The 17,374-nt window shown below is 40.5% G+C and overlaps 1 protein-coding gene across 2 annotated transcripts in view; it reads left to right on the top strand.

Moving 5' to 3' along the window:
• Nucleotides 1-17,374, top strand: part of LOC309545038 (solute carrier family 2, facilitated glucose transporter member 11-like) — an 81,000-nt gene that overhangs the window by 31,481 nt on the left and 32,145 nt on the right. For both annotated transcript variants that reach the window (XM_082244147.1, XM_082244146.1), the window contains exons 2-3: nt 13,993-14,091; nt 16,567-16,727. In XM_082244147.1, the coding sequence (XP_082100273.1) occupies nt 13,993-14,091; nt 16,567-16,727 (260 nt within the window). The remainder of the gene's footprint in view (nt 1-13,992; nt 14,092-16,566; nt 16,728-17,374) is intronic.

Here is a 17,374-nt window from a genome sequence, read left to right as displayed (position 1 = left end):
TCGGGTTGACTCTCAGGGACGATTTATTTTTATGTCTGTGCTGATATTTGGTGAACCGTGGCTGCTACTGGCTTATTATGTACCTCCGCCGTTCGCAATGGCTGTGATCACGGAGGGATTGACTTTTATGGCTCAAAACCCGGGAACTCCTGCGGTTTGGCTCGGGGACTTTAATACTGTGATGGACCCGAGCGTTGATAGGATGCAGGCGACTCCACACGCGAGTGGGACCCCCACCTCCACCCGGTTCGCACGCTTGATGGAGAGTGTGGGCCTGGTGGACACGTGGAGGATCAGGTACCCAACTAGACGGGAATATTCTTGCTTCTCCACTACCCACCATTCGATGTCCCGTATTGATTTGATTCTACTCTCTAAAACTTTACTTCCCAGACTGCTGACAGTAGGGTTCCTCCCCAGGTCCTTGTCAGACCACTGCCCCTACTGGGTGTCGATCGGGCTGCCACACGACAGGTCGCCACCGGCCTGGCGTCTGCGCCCGCTTTGGCTGTCACTGTTGCCGGCGGAGGCCTCGCTCGACACCCAGTGGGAACGATACTTTAGTGACAATGTGGGTACGGCGTCTCCCTTAGCGATATGGGAGGCCTTTAAGCTTCACGCCCGCACTACCCTGATATCCCACATTAAGGCCTTCAAGGCTGGATCGGCGGCGGCTCACGACAGTGCGGTAGCCGACCTTCGGGGGGCGGAGGCTGCCTTCGTAGCCACTCCCTCCAGCGCTGTGGCCTCTCGCCTTAGGGAACTGACGAGAGCAGTTGCTCAAATTGAGCTTGAACAGGCTAATAACAGGATGTTTTTCCAACGCCAGAAGATCTTTGAGCATGGTGAGAGGGCCGGGAAACTACTGGCTTATCTGGTTCACTGTGAAGACAGGCCCCCAGTTGTTATCTCACTTCAGACCGAATCGGGTGACTTGGTGACTGACCCCGTGGTAGTTGCTGACAGGTTCCGATCATTCTTTGCGGATTTGTACAAGTCTCGAGCCTCTGATGACCTCACGGACATGCATTTGCTACTGGATGAGGTTGAGTTCCCTAGGCTTACTGATGACCAGGTGTCTGAGTTAGAGGCTCCGATATCGGCAGATGAGATTGCTGAGGCCGTGTCCAGGTTCCCCAGGTCTAAGTCCCCAGGGACGGATGGACTCCCCATTGAGTTTTATGCCCATTTCTCCGAACTTCTCCTGCCGCAGCTACTGAAGTTGTTTAATGCCATCTTTGAGGAAGATAGGTTACCCGCGTCCATGAAGGAGGCATTGATCGTGCTGATTCCTAAGCCGGGTAAGGACCCCCGATTCCCGGAGTCGTACCGCCCGATCTCCCTCCTTCAGGTGGACGTTAAAGTGCTTGCAAAAATTCTTTCCATCCGCTTAAATCGGGTCATCTTGTCACTGATACATGGAGATCAGACAGGCTTCATGCCCGGTAAAAACACATCTTTTAATCTTCGTAGATTGCATATGAACTTACAGGCTCGACATGAGAACTCGGGTAGTAGGGTTTTGTGACACTGGACACGGCCAAAGCTTTCGATTCTGTGGAATGGGGCTTTCTCTGGGCATGCCTTGAGAGGTTCGGGTTTGGCCCGCGGTTCATTAAGTGGATCCGCTTGATGTATAGTGCTCCGGTCGCCAAGATTCTTGCGAATGGCAGGACCTCAGAATCGTTCCCGCTTACCAGGGGGACAAGACAGGGCTGCCCACTCTCTCCTTTACTATACGCCTTGGCGGCCGAACCACTAGCCATTGCTATCCGTAACCACCCCGGTATTGAAGGACTGCGTATGGGATCCCTGACCGAAAAGCTTAGCATGTATGCGGACGACACGTTGTTGTACTTGGCGGACTCAGACGCTTCTCTTACCACGGCCTTGCAATTGATAGAACGATATGGCAGATACTCCGGCCTGCAGATGAACTGGGACAAATCCCAGATCCTGCCTGTTGATCTTTCCACCCCGCCCCGGTCCCCCTCACCCTTACCCCTACAGCGAGTATCGAAGATCAAATATCTGGGAGTCATAGTCACGACTGACCCCCGCGATTATATCCGGGATAACGTCCAACCCCTTTATGACCTGATCAAAGCCAAAACCCAAATTTGGGCAAGGCTCCCCCTAGGTGCTATGGGGAGGCTGAATCTTGTAAAAATGGTCCTGCTCCCGAAAATACTCTATATTCTCTGGCACTCCCCGATATACCTGCCGTTAAAATATTTCAAACAAATGGAATCCCTTCTTAAAGCTTTTGTGTGGGGCCAGAGCAGGCACAAGCTTGCCTGCCGCAAACTTAAAAATCCCTCGAATCTGGGCGGTGTGGCCCTGCCGGATTTCAACCTCTACTACCTAGCCGCCCAATTGTCCCACCTGTTTCACATAGATAAAACCGACAGGACACGTTTTCTGCAGCTCCTGTGCCCCAGGTGGTCCCAAATGACTGACGAACCACTGACTGTTATCCTTCGGGGGGTGAGGGGCTCCGAGATTGCAGGCGAGACGGACTCCTTGCTGTATCATTATGGCAGGGTCTGGGAGGTGGTTATGACGAAGATGCAGTACCCAGCCCTACACACTCATACCCCCCTCTGGCACAACGCGACACTGGCGGAGTTCGTGTCTGTACCGGACCCTGAGCTCTGGTGTAGTAAAGGGATTCACTCCCTCTCACACTTGCTGCATGAGACGACCCTGCGCACATTCGCTGACCTGAGCTCCACCTTTGACCTCCCAGCCTCTATGCTTTTCCGATACTGCCAGCTTAGACATGCGTTTAGGGCCCAATTCCCGACCCCTCCCCACCCTTTGGAGACCCCCTCTATGATAGAATTCCTTAAGAGTACCGACCCCCAACACATGATTTCCATCTTGTACGCTGAACTCCACACTCCCAGTTCCACGGCGCTCGCCTATGCAGCTAAGACCCCCTGGGAGGCAGATGTAGGGACTATAGAAGATGATGAATGGGATGATGCTCTGGGGTCGTGCAAAACTGTGTCTCCCAGACTATCGGACCGACTCACCCAACTCTTCATTCTCCACCGAGCATATCTAACCCCCATTGGCCTTAAGAGATACAGGCCTGAAGTGTCACCCAGTTGCCCAATGTGCCGGTTGGCTGTGGGCACCTTTTTCCACCTCCTCTGGAGTTGTCCTCAGCTCCAGGGGTACTGGAAACAAATCGTTACTTTCCTTCATGACAAGATGGGCTCCCCGGTACAGCTGGTCCCCAAACAGTGCCTGCTGGGTATATACCCAGATGAGGATATGGACAAAAGCATACTTATTTTCCTTCAGACCACATTGTTCATAGCTCGAAAGCTGATCGCCCGACGGTGGATGCGGGATTCCCCACCCACTTTCGGTGCCTGGAAGGCTGAAGTCAATGCGGTCCTACCGTACCATAAACTCATGTATAAGAACAGGGGAAATCCAGCCAAATTCACTAAGATATGGGATAGGTGGGTCCAGAGCCCGGACACGGGGAGCTGAAACGCCTCCTGCCCATGACTGTGACCCCCGCAATTAGCAGATTCTACTTTATGTGTGCTCTGTGCCAGTAATGTTAACCACTGTGCCCGACTGAAGTGCCTTACTTTAACTGTACCTACATGCATGGTCCTTGTTGACATTTGTTGAATTTCTATGTTTATCGTTGTAAAACTTGTTTTAATTTTTTTTTTCCAATAAACTCACTGATTTGTAAAAAAAAAAAAAAAAAATTGCAGATCACTGACATTACTAGTAAAAAAATAAAAAAGACATAAATCATTCCCCTAGTTTGTAGACGTGATAACTTTTGCACAAACCAATCAAAATACGCTTATTGAGATTTTTTTTTACTAAAAATATGTAGCAGAATAGAAGTTGGCCTAAAATGATGACAAAATTAGATTTTTTTTTTTTTGGGGGGGGGATATTATATAGCAGAAAGTAAAAAATATTGTTTTTTTTCTGAACTGTCGCTCTTTTTGTGGTAAAAAAAAGAACATCAATTTTATTTAGGTACAGCGTTGCACGAGCGCCCAATTTTGCCATAAAGTAACGCAGTGCCGAATCATAAGAAATGGCCTGGTCATTAAGGGGGTAAATCCTTCCGGTCCATAGGTGGTTATTTGATCATTCATAATTAACATAAGTACTTTTATAGTAACCTACATTCTGCAGGTAATCTATTTTGCATAGCCATGTTCAAGCAGATAACCATGTTTAAAGATAATGTATACAGAATGAGCAATCCAGCATCATGTTGCCAGGAAAGGGTAATGAACATGTATGCTCTTGTGGATATTCCCAGTTGCAAGAATTTTGCCACCAAAACTTTTGACAATGCGGTCATCATAACAAATGGAAACCTTCTCCTGATTCTTCCTCTGTTTCAATAGCTTTATAGATCCATGTACAATTCACCTACAACCAGGATCCTTCCTTTAACTCATTTTGATCCTAAATGTTATTCAGAGACCTAGTTTTGACCATATTTAACCGGACATGTCGTCTTTTAATGTCCAATGATCAGAGACAGTGGATTTGCATTTGCTTGTACATTTTCTCGTTTTTGGTAAAGGGAAAGTAAAGTGTATTTTTAGAGTTTTGAGTTATGTTGAGCAGTTTAGAAGGAGATTCACACCAAACCTGTATGCATTACATGTAACACTGTGATTTCATGCTTTTTCTTTTTTTTTTTCTTCTACTTCTTTCTTTTTGGGAAAGGATAAAATGTCTTTGTTTTTTTCTATGAATTTTATATATTTAGAATATATATTAGAATATATACAAGAAAGCCAGATGCAGCTGGCAAATACTACTTACTATAAAAAACTGGATTATGATCCAACCCAGGATTTTACTAAGCAATTAAAAGGTCTCATTAAAACTACACCAACCCACCTACATTCAGAACTTATCAATGCTATTCCGGATAATCCAGAAATTGGGGACTTCTACATGCTGCCCAAGATTCACAAGCCAGGAAATCCAGGCAGACCCATCATAACAGGTATGAATACACTTACCGAACATATCTCAGGCCTTGTAGAAAATATTTTAAAACCATTAGTCATAAATACTGCGAGTTTCCTTCAAGACACAACTGACTTTCTTAACAAGCTTAACAATATACAACAATTACCACCAAATACACTTCTAGTCACTATGTATGTGGAATTGCTGTATAGTAACATCCCTCACAAGGATGGATTGGCTGCATGTCACAGATTCTTATCATCCTCACCAAACCACAAATACAGTGCTGAGGATGTTACACAGCTCATCAAATTCATTCTTACACACAACTACTTCACTGTGAATAATGACATCTATTTCCAGTGTATGGGTACTGCTATGGGAAGTAAAATGGCACCCCAGAATGCAAACTTATTTATGGCTGATTTGGAGTACAAATTCCTGAACAGCATACAACATAAGCCATACATATATTATCACTATATTGATGATATTTTCATCATATGGACAGAAGGTGAAGAAAATCTCAAAATTTTTTTCATTGATCAATACCTTTCACCCATCTATCAAACTTAAAATGGATTATTCTAACAGGCATGTCAACTTCCTAGACACCACAGTATACATCAGGGATGACAAGCTTCATACTTCAATATACAGGAAACCGGCTGACAGATGCAGCTATCTCCATAGTTCCAGTTTTCACCCCCAACATACTAAACGGCCATCATACACAGCCAGGCCATCAAATACCACCGAATATGTTCAGACCCAGAAGACAGAGATAAACATCTCAGAACAATAGCAAACTCCTTCCATAAGAAAGGTTACAAGAACAAAACCATCAACACCAGCATAAACACAGCCTTGAAAACCCAAAGAGAAAATCTTCTCCAATACAAAGAGAAAAAAACAAATAACCGTGTACCTCTAGTCACCACATACAATCCAGCACTAGAAGGGATAAAAACGATAATCAAAGATTTACAACCCATCATAACAGAGGATGAAACTCTGAAAGGAATATTCCAACAACCTCCAATACTGGCTTACAGACAACCACCCAACCTCAGACATAAACTAATCATCAGAAAACTTCATTCTGATTATGAAGTCACAAATAATGGGAGCAAACCCTGCCATAAAAAACGCTGCAAACTGTGCAACCAGATCAATCTGTCTAAAAGTGTCACACACACAAATGGGACCTTCAATATAACAGGATCATACAACTGCACCTCCAGTAATGTTGTGTACCTCATCCAATGCAAAAGATGTAGCAAAGGATCTTATGTAGGCGAAACAGGACAGAAGTTCCAAGCGAGGATTCATTTGCACAGACATACCATCAAGGAACATAAAGAAGATAGTTTCTGCACACCTGTGGGACATCATTTTTCACAACCGGACCACACTATAGAAGACCTCAATGTTTTAGTTCTTAAAGGGAATTTCAGAACTATCCAGGAAAGGAAAACTTTTGAATTAAGAATGATACTTCTTTTTGACACAAAAAATAATGGCTTAAATTTAGATATGGGTTTCCTTACTCATTATCCTACAGTTTTACGACCCCCTCTGTGACTATCCCCCCCACCTTCCCCCCCTGTCTTCAGCTCTCCCTCTGTCTTATCTCACATGCCAGTTTTATTACCATTGCCAGTTAAATTTGTTTGTTTGTTTGGTTTTCTCTTTTTTTCCTTTTGTGTTTTTTTACCATTCTGCCAAACATTTTGTTAATCAGTACTGCTTGGATCTTGAAGAAGGGACATACCCCGAAAGCTTGTCCTGAAAAATTGTATGTTAGTGCAAATAAAAAAAAGTATCATGGAGAGTACTCAATTGTCTCTGTTGCAAGTGCACTAATACGGCTACAATGACCTCACTAACTACGCTAGTTTTATTACCATTTCCAGTTAAATTTGTTTATGTTTGTTTGGTTTTCTCTTTTTTTTTCCTTTGGCTTAGAGATTTTGTGTTTTTTTACCATTCTGCTAAACATTTTGTGAATCAGTACTGCTTGGATCTTGAAGAAGGGGACATACCCCGAAAGCTTGTCCTGAAAAATTGTATGTTAGTGCAAATAAAAAAAGTATCACGGACAGTACTCAATTGTCTCTGTTGCAAGTGTACTAATACGGCTACAATGACTTCAAGTATATATTTAGACCAAAAGCTAACGAGTAGAGAAGAGGACTCATACATAGATAATTAAAATCAATATCTTTATTATTACATAGACAATAAAATCCAAGCTAAAAACACCATACATGGCTGTCAGTGACACAAAAAACACCCTGAAAAAGCCACATCAAAGACCAGTAGATACAAATGAAAAGAAAATATTTTCAATGTCCATGTGACCCAATATCCATAAAATGAAACTGCTAACTTGATGGAAGTTCGCCTCCTAGTTGACATGTTTTACATTAAAGCTTCATCAGTAGTTGGGTGACAAGAACGATGTGTCGCTAGCACAAAAAAAAAAAAAAAAAAATGAAAACACTAAACGTATATATGTCAAAAAGGTCAGATATGGAGCAGGTGCCCCCCACATGCACCTCAGCGTCACTATGGGGAACCTCCAAAATGGCAAGCCCACCATTGAGGACAGGAATAAAACACCTGTGTGGCAATACTCGTAAATTACTATCTCACACTAGTAGTGTCAGCAAAACTGCCTCATACTGGTTGGATAAGAGGCAGGAGACACACGCCTGACTTGAGAATTTATTGTGGCTTTTTTTGCTTTGGACCTTATATTTTCTGGACTCTGCTCATCCCCACTCACATCTAATTTTTGATTTGCAGTATTACTACACAGGCACTTTATTCCTGTGCTTTACTTTTTGGTTTGTAACACAGCATTCTCTTTACCCAACCCTTGATGAAGCTACAATGTGAAACATGTTGAGTAGGAGACAAACTTTCATCAAGTTACCAGTTTAATTTAGTAGATATTGGGTCATATGGATATTGAATATTTTTTTCTATTGATTTGTATCTACTGATCCTTAATGTAGCCTCTTCAGTGTGGTTTTTTTTTGGTGTGGTGGTTTTTAGCTTGGATTCTAATGTCTATGTAATAAAAAAAAAGTATTGGTTTTAATTATCTATGCATGATTCATTTTCTGAGATATCATACCTTAAATGTCCTGTTCTTTACTCTTTATTTGTTTTCTAAATGTATATTGGAATGTGGTTTGACAGGCCCATTCCAAAAAAATTCCCTATTCTTTGACTATGACGGATTAAATATCTTACAGTTTTCATTGTTGTTTGTGCCCCCATTGGGGAGATTCACAATCTCTATGTTTACCATTATCACCATAATTCCAAGTACAAGAAAATCCCACATTTTGGGTTGTAATAGAAGAGAAATCTTCCAATGGGGAAATTAGTTCTGGTGACAACAAGCTGGTAGGTTAACTTGCTCCTGTCTAAATTGGCCCTTGTATGTATATGTATGAATGCGAGTTAGGGACCTTAGATTGTAAGCTCCTTGAGGGCAGGGACTGATATGAATGTAAAATATATATATAAAGCGGCGTGTAAATTGATGACGCTATATAAGTACCTGTAATAAATAACGGAAATGCATTGTTTTCAATGAGTTTAGTGGCTCATATGGTGAGAAGAAGCAGTAAATCACAGCTATTGTGTAGCTCTGCAAAGCTTTTGTGTATAGTGAGCAAACATGGCTTACCCCATGTTCTGTACATTTATAGCTACAAATTATGCATCAAAATGTGTGTTTTTTTTTTTTTTTTTTTAATAAAACACGTAACATTTGACCTCTGTTCATCTGAAAGGAAATCTGGCCACATGTCTATTCCACCTGATGGGCTTGCATCCCTGCTTTGTGGAGGCAGCCCCGACCCTCAACCAGAGTCATGTGGTACTCTAAAATCAATGATATCCACCATATGGTGGAATTGACAGCCACAGTACACTCCACATTTCAAAAGAATAATTGAGTGACAAGTGGAGGCCCTGGAGATACTTTACGTGTACGGAAGCGTATCTGCAGAATAATGCCCGTTCTGAGTCCACCCTCAACTGAAGCCCAAATTCTCATGAAGATCTTCTGTCCCATTATACCTTTGGAGAGTGACCCCTTTGCTTTTGTATCCCCCCTCCTCCCATTTTTCTTTTCTTATCTTCTGCCTTACTTTTGGTACCTTTTTCTTCAAGATGTAAAATGAAAATTTGTTGACTTCTCAGAAGTTATGAGTCACACGATAATACCTGTTGATAAAGGAAAGATGCATAAGTGTTATATATGTCAGCATACCTTTTTTAGCTTTAATTTCCCGGACAGATTTTAGTAGGATCTCTCTTGGGCCTTGCGGCCCCTTTGTTTTGCTGATTAGATCCTGTTGTATATGCAAAGCTGTGTACAGCATATGCAGTCAGTAATTTTTTACTTTGGTCTTGTATCTTTCCTATCATTCCTTTGTGCCGAACATGTGTTGATTTATTGTATTCTTGATAGACTGGAAGATTTTCAGAGATTACTTGATTTGTTGTATCTGAGAAGCTTTTCCATAGTAAAATATTTAAATAAAAAAAAATAAAAACACATGTAAAATGTAAATCAATTAGATCTCATTAACATGTATGTCTAAAAACTTTTAAAACCTTTTCACAGTTTAAAATTGTCTCTCCATTTAGGAGCCATATACATAGGAGAGAGACCCTCTCACTGTCTAAAGCTGGGTATACACTAGTAGATTTTCAAATGAAAATTCGTATGAAAATGTGCTGTACATTTAACGGTTTGACAAATGTTGTTTGAAAGTGCTTCAAAATTTTGTTGCTTTTAACATTGATTTTGGAGTGAATGGACTTTACCCCATGAAAACTAGCATACACTGTTAGAAGTTTGCCTTTGTGAGCAGTTGCACTATCTAGCAGCACCACCCAGTGGTAACTTTTTATACCATGTTTAAACCGTACAGAGCTAGGTAAACCAATGGTTTATGGATATTGTTTTATGAAAGTACAGTGCATAAAAAACTGCCCTCTAATAATACCACTTGAAGATAAGCATAATGACACCAGTTTTTAAGACCTGTTAATAAATTCATTTTACTGTGAGTCACTTGTGTTGACCTTCAAAGTAAGAACTTTCTCACAGTGATTGTTTTCTTTTAGGTTCACACCAGCCGCAGGTATGTGGTGTGGTCTGGCTGAGATCTGCGTGATGATGTGCTAATCTCAGGGCATTGCACGGTTCCTTTTTTTTTTTTTTAAGAATTTTATTGATATGTCACACAGATATCTGATAAAGTTTAATTGACAGTTGTGTGGTGCGAGGTAGTGGATTGCCTTGCACTGTGCTGGAAAAAAGTGCTGCATTCATTACTTATTTGAGCGACAACCACCCGCACATTTGGTGACTTTAAGCTAGCCATACATGGCTCATATTACAGTTGATTCCGTCAAAATTCAAGCTGTGTTGGCCATGTCTGCACCACCTGGCTCATCAAAAGTTGACTTAAATATCAACTGAGCTGGGTAGAAGATTCTCAGCCAAACAGTGGCTGCACCCTATCAGATGCAGTCACTGTTCAGGTATTCAGGCATCTATGGGGGCTGTTGATGTGTGAAGACAATAACTGCTACTGAAGATTCCTTCATTATTGCTGTTTAGCATGGATAGGGGAAAGTACAAATTATTTGTTCAACTCATGAGTTGAATGAGAGAAATCTAAAAGTAAACGGTTAGCTTTAGGCAGAAAGTACCAGTGCACTGAAAAGGATGCTTATTGCCCAGCTCAGTGCAGGAAAGGGTGACAGCTCTGCAGCTAAACAGTGCTATGAATATCAATAATAATTATTATGTTAGAGCAAGAAGATCGTCTGGTGGCCCCATACACACATTAGGTGTAGTTACATGTAACCTAGCCAACAGCATGTAAAGAAACTTGGGGGAAGGGAGAAAAAACTTCACCCTAGAAAAGTGCTTACTTCCTGGGACTATTTGGGCATATATCCAGACTGAGTGAAAATGTTATATCGTTTATTCAAGTAATATTGTCATTATAAAAGTATTCTAATCATAAAATGTAAAAGTTGACAAATCAATAAACAACCATCACCACCCCAGAGACAAAGCTGTCTAGACCAACATATAAAATAAAAAATGTCACAAGTGGCCACTTGTAGGGCCGACTGATCAGGATGTGGGCATTCACTATGCATGTCAGTCCTCCTAAAACTCCTTCTAAATATGTGTGAGTGAAGGTCAGTACTTATAGTAAAGTGCTATTGGTGCCAATAGCCAATCTATCAAGATGATGTTTTAAATGGGATCGGTTTATTTGGAATAACTGCTTCTCATGACCGTATATTTTTTGCAATCCTTTCCTGTCACTGCACATTAAAGTTCATAGCTACATGTAACTCTTTAAAGATGATATATTGTTGCAATCTTTTCCTGCGGATTAGGTTATCTTCAGTAAAACAGTCCTAATGTCCATTCAGAGCACAGTGCTGTGCTTTTCCTAATAATGCTGCTAGATATGCAGATATATGACAATATATAAGATTGGGGGGTATATAAGGTAGGAGTAACAGATGTAGTGCAAGATGCCAGTATTGGCAGCAGGGATCACCTCATTTGATCAACTCACTCCCAAGTGAGTTGATCCCTGCTGCCAATACTAGCATCTTACACTACATCATTTAAAACATTTAAACAGCCACAACCATTTAAAACATCATCTTGATAGAATGGCTATTGCCACCAACAGCATTTTACTATAAGTGCCGACCTTCACTCGGGCATAGTGAACACCACTTGGGACCTTTTTTTTTATATGTTGGTCTAGACCAGCTTATTTCAACCAGGGTGACCAGGCACCCTGGGAGGCCTTGAGGTTTCTTCAGGGCTGCCTTGACAAAATGCCTACAAATTGCCCAAAAATGTTATACAAGCCAGCAGATGGATGAAGCCTGCCTTTTAGTTACACAAAGCCACAAGTTTTCATTGTGCACCATTACGACCTTCTAGGCGCCAGTGTCCTAACAACCAATGACCCTCCCCTGCCCCTTTCTGTCAGCACTGGGGTCACATTAGCTGAGTGATGGAGAAAAGCTGAGGAAGAACAGAAACATTGAAATACTAGCCAGTACCAGTGTGCAAAAGTATATTGGATTTGTAAGAATGAATTACCTATAACGTTGGGTGTCCTATAGTTTTTTACATTTTAGAATGGGGTGCCTCGAAACTATCCATAATTTTAAAGGGTGCCTTAACTGAATAAAGGTTAATTTTAATAATAAAGACAATTTCATTTTTTTGATTTGTCAACTCTTTCATTTTGTGATTAGCATACTTTTATAATGACAATATTGCTTGCTTAAATAAATGATATAATATTTTAACTCAGTCTGGATAAATGCTCAAATAGCCCAAGGAAGTAACTACTTTTCTAGGGTAAAGTTTTTTCTCACTTCCCCAACTTTCTTTGTGAACAGTTCTATGACCCTAGGAAAATAAGTGTCTGAGAAAACACCTTGCTGTTGCTTAATTAAGAGCAGGACATATAGAGAAAAAAAAGTATATTATATATATATATATACAGTAAATATATATATACATATATATATATATATATATATATATATAAAGAGTGTTGCACTATTTAATAGATGGATAAAACTGAAAACCTTGCGAAATTTAAATTAAGTGCATTGTGAATATGATTACATAAAAAACTCAAACCTCAAATATATATGTCAAAAAGTATCACTCTAGTAATTTACTGCAGGAACTGGCCAATATTTGAACCATGTATGGGCAGGCTGACTGTACCCAAGTTGATCGATTGATCAACTTGGGTACAACCAGCCTGCCAGATTTTGTATGTGATTATTGCAAGCAGCTGGTATAGTCGCTAGCAATAATCACGGCATTCTCCCGGCAGGGTTAGCTGTCCAATGGCTCAGCGGGAGAGATTCCCTTGTCAACACTGTCTTTCCCATGGTTGCAGGAAAGAAATTCACTCCGTCCTTAGTTGTTGTGCAAGGAAGCACTAAATGACATTAGTATAAGATCTGTGTACATGTATGTCCATGTGTATCATTTATAATAGCAGCTGTGTTATTATTGTACATTCTATGCTGCAAATCTGTCCAAATCAGTAATATTTTGCCAGCAGTCCTTGTGCAGACCTTTTGGAAAAGACCCTATCATCTACTTAAACTGCAGGAAAAATAAATTACAGAAAAAAACAAGTATTTTAAATCCTTGCAGATTATTTTCTTTTCTTTCCCTAAGCAATGATTTTTTTTTTTTTTTTTTATTCACTTGCTTTTGAATTTGCTAGTAAATTTGACTTTAGTTCCCTAGCACAGCCCCCCTCCTTGCATGTCACTTATGGAAATGGAATGGGTATTGGCCCTCCACCTTTCCTATTCCACATTGAGATTCAAAGGACACAAACCTACTAAGAGTGACAACACATCAATAATGAGAATTCTTTTTTTTTTAAATGACATTTGATGAGGTATTTGATGTTTTTGTGGTGCAATGCGTAATAAGGCATCACCCTGCTTACCTTTTTTTTGCAGTGAAGTGCATTTTACGTAACATACACCAAAGCATATGTATTGTGTGATCAATGCAGCTCAATGGACATGGTGTGAACAAGCCCTTAATAAATCAACCCCAAGGTCTTTTTTTAAAGCGAGTTCAAAGATAACATCTAATTCACTTCTATGACCACAGGCCAGTCCTTTATGGATTATTTGTCTTAATTGCACATATATTTACCAATCAAGGAAAGATGCAATGTCATGATTCTGCATTACAATTGAAGTTCCTTTTTGGAAAGATTAGTAAGTAAATATCTCAGAGACATAGATGGAAAATAAAATCTGACAGAGATTTCTAATAACAAGAGTTGTAGGTTTTGTGTGTCTACCAGCTTTGTGTTTAAAATAACTTCTGATAGTAATAACATTTAAGCTTATGGCAGTTATATTTGTTTCATGTCTCCATAGCTTCCAAGCGGCAGACTTTTTGGGGCCATATGCGCAGTAGGAATAGGAGGAACATTCCAGTATGGCTATAGTCTATCAGTTATCAATGCACCTACAACGGTAAGTGAAACAAACACAACTGCAGGTGTGTTAAATGTTTTTACATTAAAGTTGAATTTTAATTAAAAAAAAAAAATGCAGTTATTTAATGCAGAAGAGACATACAGTACTTTTCCTCTTCTGCATTTTTTTTTTATATACACTGACCTGTGCACAAGCAGCTTAATGTAAAATTATGGCATCTGATGTGATAAATGCACTCAGCACATATGACGTGCTCTCAGCCCAGCCAAAAAACAACCGAAGATCAAGGCCTTCTGAAGGATGTCAGCTGGTGAAGGAGCTCCGGTATACAGCATTGCTGGAGTGGAGGTGAGTATAGTTCTGCTTTAAGAAAATACCTGCCATGTGGATGGGCAGAAGATATTAGTGAGCTGAAAATACTAAACTTAAATGTAATGCTACTGCTCCAGGCATTGTTCAAAACTCCAGTGAATGATAATATAATTTTAGTAAAACAATATTACATGCATTGTAAATATCTTAATTTGACTGGATTTCAGCCACTTGCAATCCCCTGTCCATCAGTACTCACAATGTGATCAGGATGGGCAGTGTTTGCCAATCAGGTGTGCTGTATTAACATGTGCTGATAAGGAACATTCTGATATAACCTCATCTGTCTTTTGCTACTCCTTCATTGTCTAATCACAGACTGAAGGGAGGTGACCAAGTGTCACGATCTGGAGTTAAGCTTGGAGGCCAGTAGTTATAGTAGTGGAGCAGCACCCACCAACAAGAGAAAAAAATATTAACGCAGGTCACCCTGGCTGATGACACAGGGTTCACCTGAGGTGCAGAGTCTAAGTAATAACTAGTATTCCCCAGAGCTCCTGAAGATGGAGATGGTCTTTGCTGCATGTTAGTACCAGGTCACGGTCCTCAGGATTGCCCCACCAGGAGGTGAGAAAGTCGGGGTCCAGTAGCAGATATATCAGGTAGGGATCAGAAGCATAGTCAAGGAACAAGCCAAAGGCCGGTAACGAATAGTAGCATAGATATGGATGGCAGCAGGAGAGACAAGTGAGATATTGGCTGGACAAGGCACAATATTCTGGCAACCAGGAAGTGCAGAGACATGGCTTAAATCAGGGAGTTCATGGGAGGAGCAAAGAGTTCAAGGTTCAAGGCAACTAAGATACAAGGCAGGATCAGTCAAGGATTTGCAAGCAAGCAGAGTCATTGCCAAACACATCAGAGGTCCCAGGTTCAAGTCTGGGTCCTGACACCAAGCCATGTTGCTGTAAGGCCAGATACAAACTATTATTTATTTCTTTTTGCAAGCTCCGGTCAGACCTGCTGTACTATCAATGCAAAGTTAGTTCAGCGACCCCCCTTTAACCTATTGTGTTCTAAAAGGACACTCCTATCAGCGCTCTCTGCCATTGGCTGAAAGCGCTGTTCGGATGCTGGTTTTCCAGCATGCACATCCAACATACACACAGGCCGAATGTATGCCATTTTTTTTTAAACGCCCGTTGTCTCCCGTATAAATGGGGCTTTACCTTAGTAAAGAAAAGTCAGTTACCTAGGTTAGCTGCACTATCTGGTACAACTCTGCAGATTGGTTAGAACTACACAATTTTTTTTTTTGGAAAGTAAGATAGTTTATATATACATATATATATATATATATATATATATATATATTCCGATTTTAATGGTGTATTTAGATTACATGGAGCTCAGCTTTAAATACCTCTTAAAACAGCTACATTTTAAAGATTTATGTAGATTTATATTGAATCCTGTCAGTACCATTGCCAGTGTCTTTATTTTGATTAACATTATTATGATTAACATATAACACTGTGGCTATAATTGCACAAAGAAGTGGTAGGCATCACACCATTATTCCTGCTCTAGTCTGCAGCTTGGTTAGCTTTTCCACAAAACTAACATGTATTTATCACATCTCTGTAGGTCTGCCTTGGCAACAGAGTATAAAAATATTACAGTTGATTAATCTGTACAGGCAATACAGGCAGTCCCGAGTTACAAACATCCAACTTACATACGGCTCATACTTAAGAATGAAGGCAGCGTGATATCATGCTTGTCCCGGAAATTTCCGGGCGGCCATCTTTCTGCTCACCACATGCTGCCCCCTACTGTTCGGCAGACCTTTCAGCAATCCCCCATCACTACTTGGCCAGTTAACCCCCCCCCCCAATGCTATCCAAAACCCACAAAAAAAAAAATGGAGTTACACTTAAAAATGTACCTGTTTCAACTTACCTATAAACTTAAGAACAAACCTACACAACCTATCTTGTTCATAACCTGGAGACTGCCTGTACTGTACTTCATTTGTCACAATTCTAGAAGTTGCATAAGAATAGGTAAGCTTTTATGAGGCTGAATGATTTAAAAAAAAATGATTTATTGCATAGCTGTTAAACTTACAATTGCTTATCAATAGCTTTAGACTAAAGACTAAAACCTTTTATAAAAAATTGTTTAATCTTTTCACAGCATATACACAAGTTCATCAATGATACCTGGTATGCACGGTACCAGACCCAATTGGATGAAAGTCTCTTGACACTTATTTGGTCAGTTATTGTTTCAGTGTTTACAATTGGGGGCCTAATTGGAACATTTATAGGTGGACACGCAGCAGCAAAGTTTGGTAGGTGAGTAAAGCTCTTGTGTAACTGTCAATGATTAGTTGTTGTTCAGACAGTAGCAAATAGTGAGACAGATGTAGCACTAACCCCTTAAGGAGCTGCTGCTGATTGTTGGGTCCTCCTGCAGCACTTAGTGGTGACCTGAATTAACTGGACCTTTCAACTCACAGAGACACCAGTAGCGAAAAGAAGATTTTAATAGGGCTGGGAAAAGCCCTGCAACTAAAACCAATAACACCAGTCTTATCACCCAGTGACACCCCCCCCCCTCCCCCAACCCACACAGTGACCCCAAGCCCACACAGAGCCCTCCATCATTTCGATACATACCATATTTTGTACTAATACTTTTATTGAGTGATTATAAACTTTTTTTATATACACTAGCCTAGTCAACACATGTGTAAAGAAACCTAATAAAACCAGTGTAGTGCAACTTACAACTCAATCAGTAATAAATAAATAAAATTACAGTACATTGCATCAAATTCATACACTCCAAATTATATATAATAGTAAACATATATATATATATATATATATATATGTAAAAAAAAATGATATTTGCAACAGTCCACCACGTATAAACATCCGAATAATGATTTTCCCAATCTTACAAAAATAATTCCACCTTCCAAGTAATCACCGCTGTG

This window comes from Pelophylax lessonae, assembly GCF_965119305.1.
Source record: "Pelophylax lessonae genome assembly, chromosome: 1".
NCBI classification, from domain to species: domain Eukaryota; kingdom Metazoa; phylum Chordata; class Amphibia; order Anura; family Ranidae; genus Pelophylax; species Pelophylax lessonae.
The sequence above is the reverse complement of the archived record's forward strand: the minus strand, read 5'-3'. Positions and strand labels throughout refer to the sequence as shown.